The sequence below is a fragment of the Falco peregrinus genome, chromosome 9 (genome assembly GCF_023634155.1).
Source record: "Falco peregrinus isolate bFalPer1 chromosome 9, bFalPer1.pri, whole genome shotgun sequence".
NCBI lineage: Eukaryota > Metazoa > Chordata > Aves > Falconiformes > Falconidae > Falco > Falco peregrinus.
Window position 1 is genome coordinate 35567799 of NC_073729.1, and position 14330 is coordinate 35582128.

The 14330-nt window shown below is 40.1% G+C and overlaps 1 protein-coding gene across 2 annotated transcripts in view; it reads right to left on the bottom strand.

Moving 5' to 3' along the window:
* Nucleotides 1–14330, bottom strand: part of PTPRT (protein tyrosine phosphatase receptor type T) — a 453423-nt gene that overhangs the window by 66787 nt on the left and 372306 nt on the right. For both annotated transcript variants that reach the window (XM_055814515.1, XM_055814516.1), the window contains exon 14: nt 4556–4691. In XM_055814515.1, the coding sequence (XP_055670490.1) occupies nt 4556–4691 (136 nt within the window). The remainder of the gene's footprint in view (nt 1–4555; nt 4692–14330) is intronic.

The window sequence follows — 14330 nt, forward strand, 5'->3', positions numbered from 1 at the left end:
ATGATCTGCTTAATCCTAATCCTAAACCAGTGTCTGCCTTCTCTTAGTGTTTCTGTCTCTTCTAATCTCTCTCCTTCCTTTGCTCTTTGCACTGGTTAATAAAAATGCTTCATTCAGGAAATCCTTAACTGTGCCTATTACCAATGAACTATGATGCCCTGGACCATAAACAAATGTCACTGTGATATTTTCCAGCTCCATTTGAAGAAAATGCCTCTAAATTTGTCTAATTAAATTATCTTTCTGCTTTGTTGCCTTGCAAGACTACACTGCCTTGTACACTGAAGTATTAGCCTTAGCAGACTGGGAAGAGGAACTCTTTTTAAAGTAAGATTAATGCAAAAATCGAATGCAAGAGCTTAAGCTCCTAACATTTCTGTTTGTAAAATAAAAAAGAGAACTTTATTGTTAAACTGTTCTCTCAGACAAGTGCAAGCTTTCAGCTGTGCTTCTCCAGAAGTTTAAATCAACCTGCGGTCCAAAGCGGCCTTTCCTCTTATAAAAGCTGGTCCCAATCCACACTAGTTTACAAATGAAATTAGTCTGACAGGCTTAAGTTCATCTTCAGGGAACACTTGTCCATATGTAGCTCCAAGCCTCAATTGGACGTGACTGGTGGTGCCCGTTCAAGGGAGACCCAGAACCGATGCAATCAGCAGGTTTCTCAGCGATGCTGGAGGTGTGCTACACAGACCCAGGGAGAGCAAGCCTCCAAAACCTCTTTCTGCACTGTTATAGCTTCTAAATGGGAAAAGATTTTAAAGTCGATGAGCCAGTTTATTTCTTATAATAGTGTGTATTCCGGTGGGTAACCTTGCAAATGACAGCAAACAGGCAAAGAGAGATAGGACTGCAGTGAGTTTGCCTGTTTGCACAGGGGTGGGAACAACACAGAGGAAAATGTAATTTTCCAGCTCTAGAAATAAAAAAGGGGAGAATTTATATTTCTAATACTCCCGCTCGCCTCCTTTCTAATTTTAATTTTGAAGAAAGATGCCCATGTTAACAGAGCCTATGGCAAAGCCAGACATAGCAAAGTTCTGTCCATGGGACATCACATCCAAATTCAGTAAACGTTGCTGCTTTGGGGACCAGGCTAGTTCCACAGAAGAGCATGTGCACTGCAACAGGGGGGCAGCTCAGGTCAGCACGAGCTTGGGAATTTTTACGTCAAGCAAACAGGTCCTCGGTCTCTAGCCTTTGGAACTTGCTCTGCATTACAAGTATTTTTGATTCTGATTTTGTCTGTGTTCCTCTATGAGATATCAACTTATATGGCACCGGTCATGACAGCCAAAACACCAGAAGAATCAAATATTGGAAAAAGCTGGAACTTGATAGATCTCCCCATCATTTACTTACCTGAGTTAAAAAGACATCAGAAAAAAAAAATCAAGCTAAAATCCATTGATTTTATATATCTTCTAACTAAACAATAATACAGTCTCTAAGTTTTCTCCTGCTCTTTGCACTGGTTAATAAAAACGCTTCATTCACTCTAATAGGAGTTTGACATATTATGCAGAAAATATGTAGAGTTCATTTAAAAAAAAATAAAAGCAAAAAATCTGATAATCTGATAATCTAAATAAATTGTGAATTTTTACTTTTGCTTTGAAAGATTCCTACATATTGATAACTTAGCCTTTTGCTGGTTTTCCAGTGGGAGATGGAAGATCAAGCAAAGATGTTGCATCATTGATACGTATCATCATCTCTATATGAATGCATTCATCAGAATGAGAACAATGAAAATTTTCTCTGTAGTGTTTGGAGAAAAAAATTACTAGCCTGTAATTCTACCTCTGAGAAATTTCCTAACTGTTTTCAAATTTATACAAAAAATAGATTGGCAGCAATCACAGTGTTTAACAGCAAGAGTCCCACATTTACATTTCAAAAGATGTGGTAGACTGTTTGGGAATATGAGTTTGATGTGAAATCTGAAAATAGGGAAAAAAGGCCTTTAGTGAACAAAGCAGTGAGATATTCTACCAGACATACAACTGACTGAAAACACTAATTATGGAGCTTTATGGAAAATTCTAACCTACGGCATGTGATAGAGGGTGAGCATTGTGAAAATCCTGAAAATGGACCTACGACGTATGAAAAGGACATTTGACTTTTGGATTTCCATTTTGATCAGAATCTGTGGAAGACATCTCTCACATAGGAGCAACCATCATGTGTTTTACTGTCTTCCTTCATTGCCACTGAAGCGTTTGTAAGAGTGCATACATTGACAAACTGTCTAATTATCCAAGTTCCTCCCATTCTGTACTTTTAACTCATTATTTCAGTAAATACAGAGATTACGAATACTATCTCCTTAATATTAAAGTATATTGGTTCATAAGATTATACTTACCTCTCTGACTTAGCTGTTGGCAGGCTACACAGAAAAACTACCCTGAAATAAGGAATTTCTGGTCATCACAAATCATTGTTTTCTGCCCAGCAACATACATGACTAATAATAATAATACATAATGGGACAGAAATGCTATCAAGTTTTTATAGCTTATGAAATACACCACAGATGTGGCACTGCTCTGATAGCTTTCCTTATAAGTTTTATCTCTCAAGCTTAGAATAAAAGTATTTCTTTGAGAGCTTTTAGGAAGTTAACAGGAATGTATGAGGGCCGTGCATTCACCAGACCAGAAATCCAGCTCAATTTTTGCTGAAACCCTTTCCCTGTTTTTCATTGGAGGCATCTGATTTTTTTTTCTGCTTATGAACTGAAAAGCTCCCAGGGGAGCGGAACCAGAGGCATCAGTGCTGTTTGGACTTAACATTGAACAAAAGTGCAGCAGATGTGATGCAAAACACATACACATTTGTTCACAAAATTTGATTTTTCTTACTTACAACAAAAATTGGATTAAAAATCTAGATTGCCCACCCCTTCAGTTAATTCAACAGGAATTCACAGTAGTACTACCTATGTGATCCTTTTTGTGGAATTACATTTGGAAAGGCTACTCAAAAAGGACTCCTAGTGCAAACTCCCATTTTACTTGCAGCAAGTCCCTCAGGGCATTGTCCAAGTCAAGTTTTTAATTTCTCCAGGGATGGAGATTCTCCACCTCCAAACCATCTTGGTAACCCTCCTCTGGATTTTCTCTAATATATCAATCAGTGCCTTTCTTGTACTGAGGATCCCCAAACTGCACAGAACAGGCCCAGAGCAACCTCACTGATGGCAAACAGAAGGGAATAATCACTTGCCTCAACCTGCTGGCTACACTCCTGCTAACACCGCCCTGGACACAGTAGACCTTCTTTGCTGCAAGGGCACATTGCTGAGTTATGTTTGCCACGGCCACCAAGACCTCCAGGGTCCTTCTCTGCAAACCTGCCAGTGCTGTAACATAGGTTACTCCATCCCAGATGCGGGACCTGGCCTTTGCTAAACGTCAGGAGGCTGCCATCAGCCCGCTCCTCCAGCCACCCAACGTCCTTCTGAACAGCAGCCCTGCGCTCCAGCGCCTGCAGCACAGAGCTATGCCATTTGCATATGTGCTCTGGATTAACATAGAGATTATATCAAGATTTAACTGCTGCTTTTATTTTTGGGAAATGTGTGGCTGTTTGTCACAGAGATAACAGATCTCAAAGGAATGGAGCTTTGTTTTGAAAAGCTACACTCCCGACAACAGACCGAGTAAAATCATCAAGGCTCTGACATGAAATGCTACCCACACCCTAGACAAGCGGTGCCAGGCTACCTAAGTCCTGTTTCATTTAGGATCAAATGACTCTTGCAAAGTAGGGTTCACCTCAGAAATGTGACTAATAAAAAAAAAAACAACTACAAATTTTCTCAAGAAAACCTCTTGCTATAAAGGGTTTTCTGGATCAGTATATTACACTGCAAATGTGGATATCTTCAAATAGTAGCAACTACAATAGCCTACTTCAAAGTGTAAGTGCAAATGGTCCAAAGAAAATCACACAAAATGAACTGTTTGAACAAATTTCATTACATAAATGATTTTTCCAAGTTTCATTCCCTTGTAAACAAAAGCTAATTCGTGGAAAGATTCTAACCCTCAGCAAAATGTAATATTCCAGTTGAACAGTGGTTGCAAAGAAATTGCTGTGTGAAAATATGTCGCATCAAGACTCACTTGGGAACAAGACCCCTGATCGCATTATTGTAAGATATTATTTTTCTTGGCTGTTAGAGAAAGAATTCTTGTCTTCTATTAGACCACTGTTGTGCTTCCTGCCCATGCCCACTTCCACTGCCTCCTTATCACTTCGTACTTTTCCATGCTTTTTCATGAGCTACTCCTTCTCATTAATTATCAGATACTTATCCTTAACTCTTTACTTTGACAACAATTATTTTGTTGTTCATATACTATCTGCCAGAACACCCATCTTTTCTGGGGCTAGAACTACTGTAAAGAGTTGCGTATATTGGCATTGACTGCTGTCCTCTGTAACACAAATGGAATGTTTTCTCTCTACTAAATTTATTCTTCTTTTTGAAGTAGAAACCACTAGCCAGAAGGTTCAAGATGGAAGCAAAGCAGAAACTTACCTTCTCTTGATGGTAAGCATTGCTCCCAAGAGGATAATAACAAACATCAGGAGACCAGCTATAACTCCGGCCATTTTCACTGTGCTGTCAACTTGTTTTTCTGGTTCCACTGCATTGGAATTCTGGGTGGAAGCTCCTTAAAAGATGGAGGGAGAGGGAGAAGGATATAAAAAAGAGAATTTGTAGAAAAATCACTGAAGAATGTAGACAAATATTCATTTGAAAGCCTAACAACATATTTGCAATTAAATTACAATAGACAATTGTCCATCTAACCAAATCTGCCTTTAATAAGGGCTGATAACAGGTAATTCAGAGCAGTAATAGGGCATAATACCCCAGTGTAATATAACCGACTCTAATATTTTACCACATTAAACTGCAATGGTGAATTTACTCTTCTGAAGCACTAGCATACACCCAGAAGCAGGAGAATTAATAGCAGTTATAATTTTCATCTCAAACAGTCGTTAATGAAATAATGCATATAAAAGTTTGCAGTAACATATCCAATAATACTACTGGCAGAAAGTTTTTTTTCTTCTAAAATCAGACCACATTTGTATTTCTCAACATACCGGAGGCCTGGCTTTTGTAAGCACATGGTTACAATTATGCATGTACCAAGCAGTAATCTAACACACTAAGCAACCTCCACATCTTCTAATGTATTCCATACACGAGTTCTTCTGCAGCCCAGGCAAAACAACATAATTTCTATTTGAAATTTTGGGGTTTTTATGAGTAAAGCCTACACGCTTATAAATGAAGTATTTAGGAACATTATTTCCACACATTTATTCTTTTACTTCCTTGTCATGATCTGATTTTAAGGGTCTTCTGCCCTTTGCGTAACTGAGCAGAATGCAGAATGCTACTCTTTCCCCTGTTGCTGGGGCTACTTATATAGTGCTTATTCTATACCTTAGCTCTGCTGACTTCGCTACTTGCTGCACAGAATTTTCCCAGATGTAGCTTAAACCACTGACCTTGATTTAGAAAGCCCCACAAGATTTGAGTTGTGGCTACTCTAAAGACTAAATAAGCCTATCTTTATTACATTCCTGATATACTTAACTACTACTAAAAATATCATAATTGCATTTGATGAAGTTAAATGAATTCACATTACATGAGATCACAATCTTATTTGGGTTGGAGTCAGCCAAGTCTTCCTTTACAGCTTAAACACAGTAGGAAAAGGGAATCAAAGGTGAAAGTGTAGTGCTGTCATCAGAAGACCATAATGTTTTGCTCTTTTAACAACTCTGTTGCTGACCTTTAGGGAAACCTGAATCACTTCTGCTCATGAAGTCAGTTGCTTGGGGACATAATAATCAAGTCCGTACATGGCTGAGACAGCAGAAAGCCTCACTGGGTTATTCTTTCGCCTACTTGCCACACATTAAACTGTGTATGCTTTAAAAGATCTCTCTCTGCAAGGATGAGTCCAAACGCTCACCAAGATCAAATTGTATAACTGACCATAGGGTTTTCTGGTATGTTCTGAATAGGGTCTTAGCTGACAGTCTTCCAGCGATAAGGACCTGATCTTGAATAAAGTGTTATATTCTGCTCTCATCATATCTTGAAGAGTACACACAGAACAACGCAATAAATGTAAAACAAGAAAACTCACCACATGCAGCAATAAAAGTATGATTTCACTTTTCCTACAGCTAAACTGTTAATCTAGTTTGCCACAGCAAAATACAATATTTACCAAGCAAAAATGCTGGCCATTTGAAACATGTATGTAATTTTCAGCTTTTTGTCCCTGACAACTCTATTGCTCTGCTGCATCCACCAATTTTCCCATTCAGTTAAGAGTTCACTGGTAACTTCTGCGCTTACATGTCTCAAATGCATTAATGGGACTCCTGAGCATGAAAGTAAAATAACATATCAGTTGCATATTACCTTCTTTATCTGACAACATCTCTTACAGTCTTGAAGCAAGTCTGTCCAAGAGGTGAGCTATATACCATCATACAGGCAATCCTGACACTCTTACACTACAAAGTAAATGATAAAGGTACAATTTTTTCCCTGAAAATTGCTAAATCTCTGTTTATTTGAAGTGAAACTCAGAAGTACTTCAAATTATCCCTCACTTGAGTTGCAGTTACTCTTATGACCCTGAATAACAGGTGCTGGAGAACAGTTTTCTACCACAAACAGCACAGTCAGATGCCCCACGTCTTTGTATGTTCTGAACATGCTCATGAATTGTAAGCCACAGAAAAAAAAAAGAAAAAAAAAAAAAAAAAAAAGTGCTGTCAACTCCATCTTCTAATCCACTAGATCGGTTTGCTTTTGCCAGGCTGTTGCTTGTTACTACAGGCAATGTGTGGTCAGTGTATTTTTATTTGATATTTCTCATCCCATTGTAGACTACTGCAGTTCTAGAAAGAGAATAATAAAGGCTTATTATCTGTCCTGACACCTACACACTGTGGTGACTGATTCACTTGAATCTTCTGTGTAACTCTTTCTATCTATCTTGGCAAAGGCCAACAATTCCTTTAGGCTACTAGTCCAACCATTTGTAAGTTGTCTCAGCTAATAGCTCCTAGGAATTGATAATATGACAGTGTCAGTAAATTCCTGGGTCTCAGATTCTTAAAGATTTGCAGTGAAACATTACTGCAAAAGTCCACTGTTTTCCTGCCATTCTGGTGTATCTTCCTTGTAGATGCCTACATCTGCTAAGGTTGTTTGTACCCCCACCTGCACACCACCACCTGTAGGTAAGCCAAGCCTATTTTATTCTGGCAGGAGGAGGTCTGTGAGCTGTTACTGTACTTGCAGAAGATGACTTCTGCTGCTCCTGACACTAATGCCTTTTTAGAATTCAGTTTTGTTTCTCTCATTTATGGACATTCAGGAAGATCTGAAATCCTCTGAGCACACAAGCCCATAAAAACTGCTCAGATGGCCATCTCATACAAATGTCTTTAAATACACTTTGAAAGCTCTGCACCATTGTACTTGAGGGGCCACGCTTTTCTTTCTGAAAAACAATGTTTATATACTGTTGGTATTAAAAAAGGCGGGGGGGGGGGGGGGGGGGGGCGGGAACGGGAACTATAACCGTATTTTCTAGTGGTTACTTCCACCACATTTCCGGGAATAAATTGTTCCTTGTAGCTGAAACCCAATACTGGAATAATAGGATACAGAACAGGTCACCACTGTTATTACTGTTTGTATTTCAGTGGAATCCAGAGCTCCCACTCAGGTCAGGACCCCTTCACACTGTACTAACATGAAGTAAGACAATTTTGTGCCATGAGCTTACTTTCTTAATAAGGAAGGCAAATGATAGAAGACAGTGCCAGAAGAGTGAAGCCCGTAGGTCCCTGGACTCCAGGTCTGTGCATTACCTACTAGACCAGGCTACTACTTTCAGATATACACATTTATGGACCGTGCAAAAACCACACTGTCCCAGAACCTTGATCAGTGGCATGAAGCTGACTTTCACAGGCATTGGTATTCACCCAGCACTACATTTTACATTCGTAGCTGTTTCAAGGTTTCAGCCCTTTCCTACCAACCTAATTTTCTTTTTTCTTCCACCTCTTTCAAAATTCCCAGAGATGCAGCATCTTGCAGTGAGATGGAACATGTTACAAGCAGCACAGTCACAGCGGATACCATTCTGGTGATGCTTCAGAGATGCAAAGAGAGCAGAGCAGGGGCAAATGGGCTCTTTCCCAGAGTCAATCCACCTCATCAGCCCATGAGAGGTCAGGTTTATGGTTCATCAGTCATCAATTGTTTAATTAAGGTTTTGATTAAGGCCTAAACTGGTTATCCTGCCATGGATTCACAGATAATGAAAAAATCTCAGACTAGTTCAGACAGGTGCAACTACTGGCAGGATGGTTTCACATCTTGCCAGCTCCTTGTGGCTTTCAACTTTTTAAATTCCCCTTTGCTTCAGATCATGATTAAAGCTGGCTCTGCAGGGCTGACTGCTTAAGGACATAAATTTTGAAATTCAAAATTAATATCCGAACAGAGGGCTGCCATTTGTATTCCAGAGTAAAATGTTTCAGTACGTTTCTTAAGCTGAAAGTGTTTCTGTCCACAAAGAAAGAGAGATGACATGTTTAGCTACTTTAAGCTGGAAAATGGTTTGCAAGTGATTACAAAAACCTAAACTTAATTGTTGCAAGTCATAACCACAAAGGAGGAGGAGAACCTTCCCAAAATGCTAAGAAAGTGAAAAATCATCCACTTACCGGCAAGCGTTCATATGTAGCACTACGCACTCCTAGAGCGATATTCATATGTATTCTAAATCCTCCTAATGCTCGCGCAAGGTAAGTAATAAACTGTTATTTTCTTTATAGATCTGAAAGGATTAAGGATATGCCTTTGGCATCACAGGCACCCAGCAGCAGAGCCAAGGACTGACATTTCTGGACTGACACCCTGTGACGATTCCATCAGACAATACAAAGTCTCACAGATGGGGATGGGGGGACAGGAGACCCAGATGGAGAAACAGCAATGGCAGCAAGCGGAAGATATGCACAGATATGTTGTTTTATAACAATAAGCCACCAGATATAAAGCGACCTTCTCTGTGGAGCTGGCACACTGAAGAACTGATAATAGAAGTTTCTTCTCTAAAGCCTATTTCACAAACATTCTTTATTTTAAGCAGCAATTACAATATTGCATTAAAAAATGTAACTGACAGGAAAAAAAGAATCCGAAAGAGCCGTAGGCAGAAGGAAAAGGCAGGTATTTGTGTGAGATTTCCAACTGGCGAGGCGTAAAGAACAAAGTCCTGCGATGGCAGTGGTAGCGTCAGTAGCCGCGCTGCCGCACAGGAGAGAGAAGCATCCCATACTACAACAGGAGGAGAAGAGAAAGCAAACAAAATGGCTCTAGGGACAGCTGGGTAAATACCCAGGGGCAAGAAAAAGGCAGTGCAAGTGTAAATGAGAGAGGGACAACATGAGAGAAGCAACGCAAGCAATGGGAGGTTTGGCCACAGCCAGATGACAGCAAAGACCCTGGAAGGTGACAGGTCAGTCTGGCAAAGGTTAGGTCTGGTTTCCAATTTGTAACACCTAAAAATACAATTCTTCAGATAGAAAGTCACTCTTGAAACAAAAAACATTTAGAAAAATTACTTTAAAGCATTATTTAAGCCAGAAAAATTAATGAAAAATAATGGGTTCAAAGTCATTATGAGTTAAAATGAGCTGCTCAATCGGTGTAATTTCTTTGTAGCACATAGTGGCCAGGCAGCATGCTGAATGCAAAATTCCCTAACAGACCTAGAGGCTTATTTTCAAAAGACAGTTATTCTCAAATCACTTGTAAACATGATTTCCTTTTCTTTTTTTTTTCTTTTTTAATGGTGCTTTTTATGCGAATAGCCTACAAATGATTAAAGCCTCTCTGCATGTAGAAATGTTTTCCCTTATGCTTTCAGATCCTGATTATATCTGTATCTCTGAAACATAGTCTCCAATATGGAAACGCAAGGGCAAACAAGTACCTGTAAGAATGATAATGTTGAGGTAAAGGTGGCAGGGCACCGATTTACACCTTGATGCAGAATACCTGTTAGCCAGCACTACCCAGCGATGCCCTCAGCGTCAGCTGGCTGCACACACAGGTTGTAGAAGACAGACTAGTTTGCAACCTTCAGCAGCATATACCAGAGTACTGGGACTATAAAAAGCTGTGCACGATGCCAGCGCTTCTCCGTGTTGTAAGCCAAAGCGGAATAGCTCATGAAATCTGAAAGACAGATTCCACTTTGGCTATTTCTTTGTTGTAATTTATTAAAAAATTGAATACCACCAACAGTATCCCTACAGATAACATCACTACACCAATCTTCCGCCTCCAGTTATTGAGGACTGCAAATAGCGCAGGCTTAAGACAACAATGAGACATTCTCATTTTGTGAAAAAAGCTCACAAGAAATGGAAAGAGTGATGAGAGCCACAAGCTTTCAGCCATATTCTAAGCAGAGAGCACAGCAAAACAAAGCAGTCCTGGAGAGAAAGACAGACCAGAATTTATATGAGGGATTATCAGGCATACAGGTTGAATCTGTAGGAGGATGAGCATAAACACACAGCGAGGAATCAAGATTAGCATTACTAAACTGAATGAGAATTAAAAAATAGCACTAAGAGAATAATTGATTTTGGAGATTCCAGGCAAATCCACCACAAAGGCTTTGCTTTTCTCCTCCTGCTTTTCTTTCTCTCTCTCCAGAACAGAAGCACTTAATTTGTGCTAAAGGCAGATATATGGCTCCCAAGAATGAGAAAGGTTATTACATTTACTTGAAAGAAGAGCTCAGATAAAGAGCAGCTGTTGTGATGCCTACAACTGATGCGGCGGCTCAGAGGGTGATAGGATGTATCCATTTTAACTCTCCACTTTTGCAAAGCTATTTAGAAACTAACTCGAAATTATAAAAATGGAAAACAAGTAAAATTGCCATTATGACAAGTTCAAATTTACAGAGGTGACAATTTGTGTATGGTCTTAAACATAGACAGGGAGATCCACCTTTTGACTGATACAGGCAAAAATTTTACTGTGCCTGACAATGCTATGGTTGTATAATAGACTTGTTGTACCCTGCAAACAAAAACTAATTAACCTTTGCACCAGCCGGTCCCCTCTGAGCAGTTGCTCTGCTCACATCATGGCTATCATTAAAAGTCCACAGCTACACCAGCTGCAGAAATTACAAAACCAGTGAGCAAAGTGCAGAGGTGGGGATTACAATGAATACTAAAGGCCACCTTTTGAGCCCAGCTGTTCAAAGGTGCTTGAGGTACCACAGTGGCCTACAAATGCTGTGCCCAGTAAGATTTCACTCCCACGTTGACTGAGCAGTGTGCCGAGGATGCTCACCATTTTACAGGAAAAAGGGAGTCATACAGCCAATGCATTAGAGACTCTGTATACATGCTGTACGTGTGCTGTATAAAATACTGGGAAACTTTCTGTACTTTGCCAAGTTGAAGCAGCACTTTCAGACATGTCTTAAATTATTCTTCTTTTCCTCTGCAGTGGTATTATGAAATAGTTTCTTTCACACCTACCTCTCTTGTGACATTGTCACATATACTAACGCTATCATATAGTTTTTTAAATGTCCAGTTCCTGGAAGAAACTGAGAAGCTAATGCATTAATAACAACCCTGTTTCTGGACACTGGCTCATTGAAAAATCTGTTTAAGGAAACAGAGGCATAAGGTATTTGTAACAGCCTCAGGTTTGTCATGCCTTTGGAAGTGCTGTTTAAGGACATTGACAATGATAATCTGTTTATGAAAAACTTTTTAAGTGATCCACAGCACCTGGCCAGCGGCTGCTACACTGCAGAAAGCATCTCCAGATGTCAAGAAACAGAGGAGAAATACTGACTACCCAAGGAAGTGGGTGTAAGCGTAAGGACGTTAGGAACACGGAGCACTGCTCTCCTCTCAAACCTAACAGCCCTTCTGCTTCTGCGCCCACAGCTGCCCCCTCCTCTGCCCCAGCTCTCACCCCTGTGCAGAAGGCTTCAGGGGACATTCAGGCAGTTCTTCCTGCAAACCTTCAAGCAGAAGAGAGGAAAAAAAGCCTTTGTAAACGACTAATCATCCATCGGGCTCTGCATTAACACTGAAAAAATCAAACCCAAAACAAATCCTTTCTGATTTGACCTTCACTTGTGGCTGTAATGTCTGATTAGTGCTTTTTTCGGTTGTTTTTACCTCCTTTGCCTGGCTACCGGTTTATCTGCAAACAAACGTGTGATTGCACAACCCCCCAGCCAGGCCAAGAGCATCCTTTCACACCACGCGGGTGCTGAAAGGGCACGGCAGCCTCTGCAGCACTCCAGGTAAACCCTTCCTGCTATGATTCCAGGAGGACTTGGTTCACGCAGCAATAATCAACTTTATTCTGATTTTTTTTGAAGACTCTGCTTTTCCAAAGCTACCCAGTGTATCCTAGCAGTGGATGCTTTGAATTATAGAGCTGATATTTTTACGGTCTACTGTTGCTAGCCCATCCCAAAATTTACCTTAAACACTGAACTTCTCCTACCCCTGCCCTCCCACTGCTTATTTTAACTGGGAGCCAAGGTCAGGGTCTGGCAGCGCAGCAGAGCTCTAGAGCAGATGATGTTCTCTAGAAACTGGGCTCAAGTTAGCAAACTCAGTTCACTTGTGGTCCCATCCAGGTCTGCACCAAGTTCTTCACTAATTCAAAGGTGGTTCATTAGCTCCCTGGGATAAGGAAGCCCCTAAAGCTGACATTTGAAATCCCTCTAAGTCTTGGTACCAAATTTAGTGAAAATAAAGATGCTCACTGGGTTAAATGGGCATCCACATGTGAGGAAGTTTGATTTGTCTTCCCGGTGAGGAATATTTTTTTGTAAGAGTATAATGTTAAATGTGTCTGTTATTAACAACTAATTATGGTGATACAAAAAATTCTGTTAAAAAACTTTTAGAAGGCGGATGTTTGTTCAAGTGAAAAGAAAAAAATATTTTCATGCATTCAACTTAAAATGTGTGATAAACCCTTCTGAAATAAATAGCACAAAACAGAGCAAACCTGTCAAAGGAATAACATTCCAGTGTATCAGAAGACAAAATGCAATAACAAACAGATTTGAAGTGGGATTAGATCTGTTTAAAAAAGATGTTGTCTCTCTACAAAACCAGAATATATATCAGAAAACAAGAGAGCCCTCTTAAACAAATTTGAGTGAGCAAGAGCTATCAAGCGAATAGTTCTCATGTGCAGCAAAACTGTGTGTGAACAGTAGGAATTTTTTTCCTCTTCATGTTCCATTGGTTTCTTGCAGTCTCCCCTGCCACGATTTCACCGGTCACCTTTCAGAGCCAGGTTCATTACTGAGGTCTCAAGATCATTAAGCACTCCTCTCCCAGGAAGTTCCCTTCTTCCAGTGCTGATGCACTACAAGAAAGTAGGGCCATTTCTCTCAATCTTAAAAGCATTTGAACTTCACAGTAATCCCAGCACCTTTTTGCCCCTGTATCATCACAGCTGCCCTGATGTGTAGTTGAAATAATTGTTGGGTGAGGAAGTCATAGCTAGACAGTAATAACCATGCAGCAATGGGAGAGGAATATTCCTATAAAATTTTAATCCATTTTAAACCCGAAAAAACCCAGCCCTCCTTTGCCCTCCCTTTCATATTAATCACAAGTTACTCTGTCACATCCCAGTAAGTCATTCTATGCACATCAGGCTAAAGCAGAAGAAACTATTTCCACAAGCTGATGGGATTTCCTCTGTATATTTAAATTTTCTGGAGTTAAATAATGGTGCTGCTCTCAGTGTTATGTATGATAAGGCACATTTATGAGACACAAACCTCCAAGTTCATTCTGATGGAAACTGCAAAACTCTTGAGAAATCCTGAACCTTCCTACTAGTGATCTGTGAATGACTCTACACGGTGCTGCTGAGGCTCAGTTCCGCAGCATCTCCAACTCCAGCAGAAGCTTCTGTACAGGGGGCTTACAGAATTAAGTTTTCACTCTCCTGTCATCATTTCTTCAACAGCAGGACTCAGCTGTCTAAGAATGTGCATAATAACCAGACCCAGAAAATGCTGTAGTTACTTTAATTTTAAAATTGCAAGATTATCTCCATGCATACTAAGGGAGGTATTCAGCCTCTGCAGAGGGCCAGCCAGGGATCCATGGGGCTCCTCAGTCATGCTCAAGTGCTGCTGTGAAGATGTGAGTGGTGCCGAGTC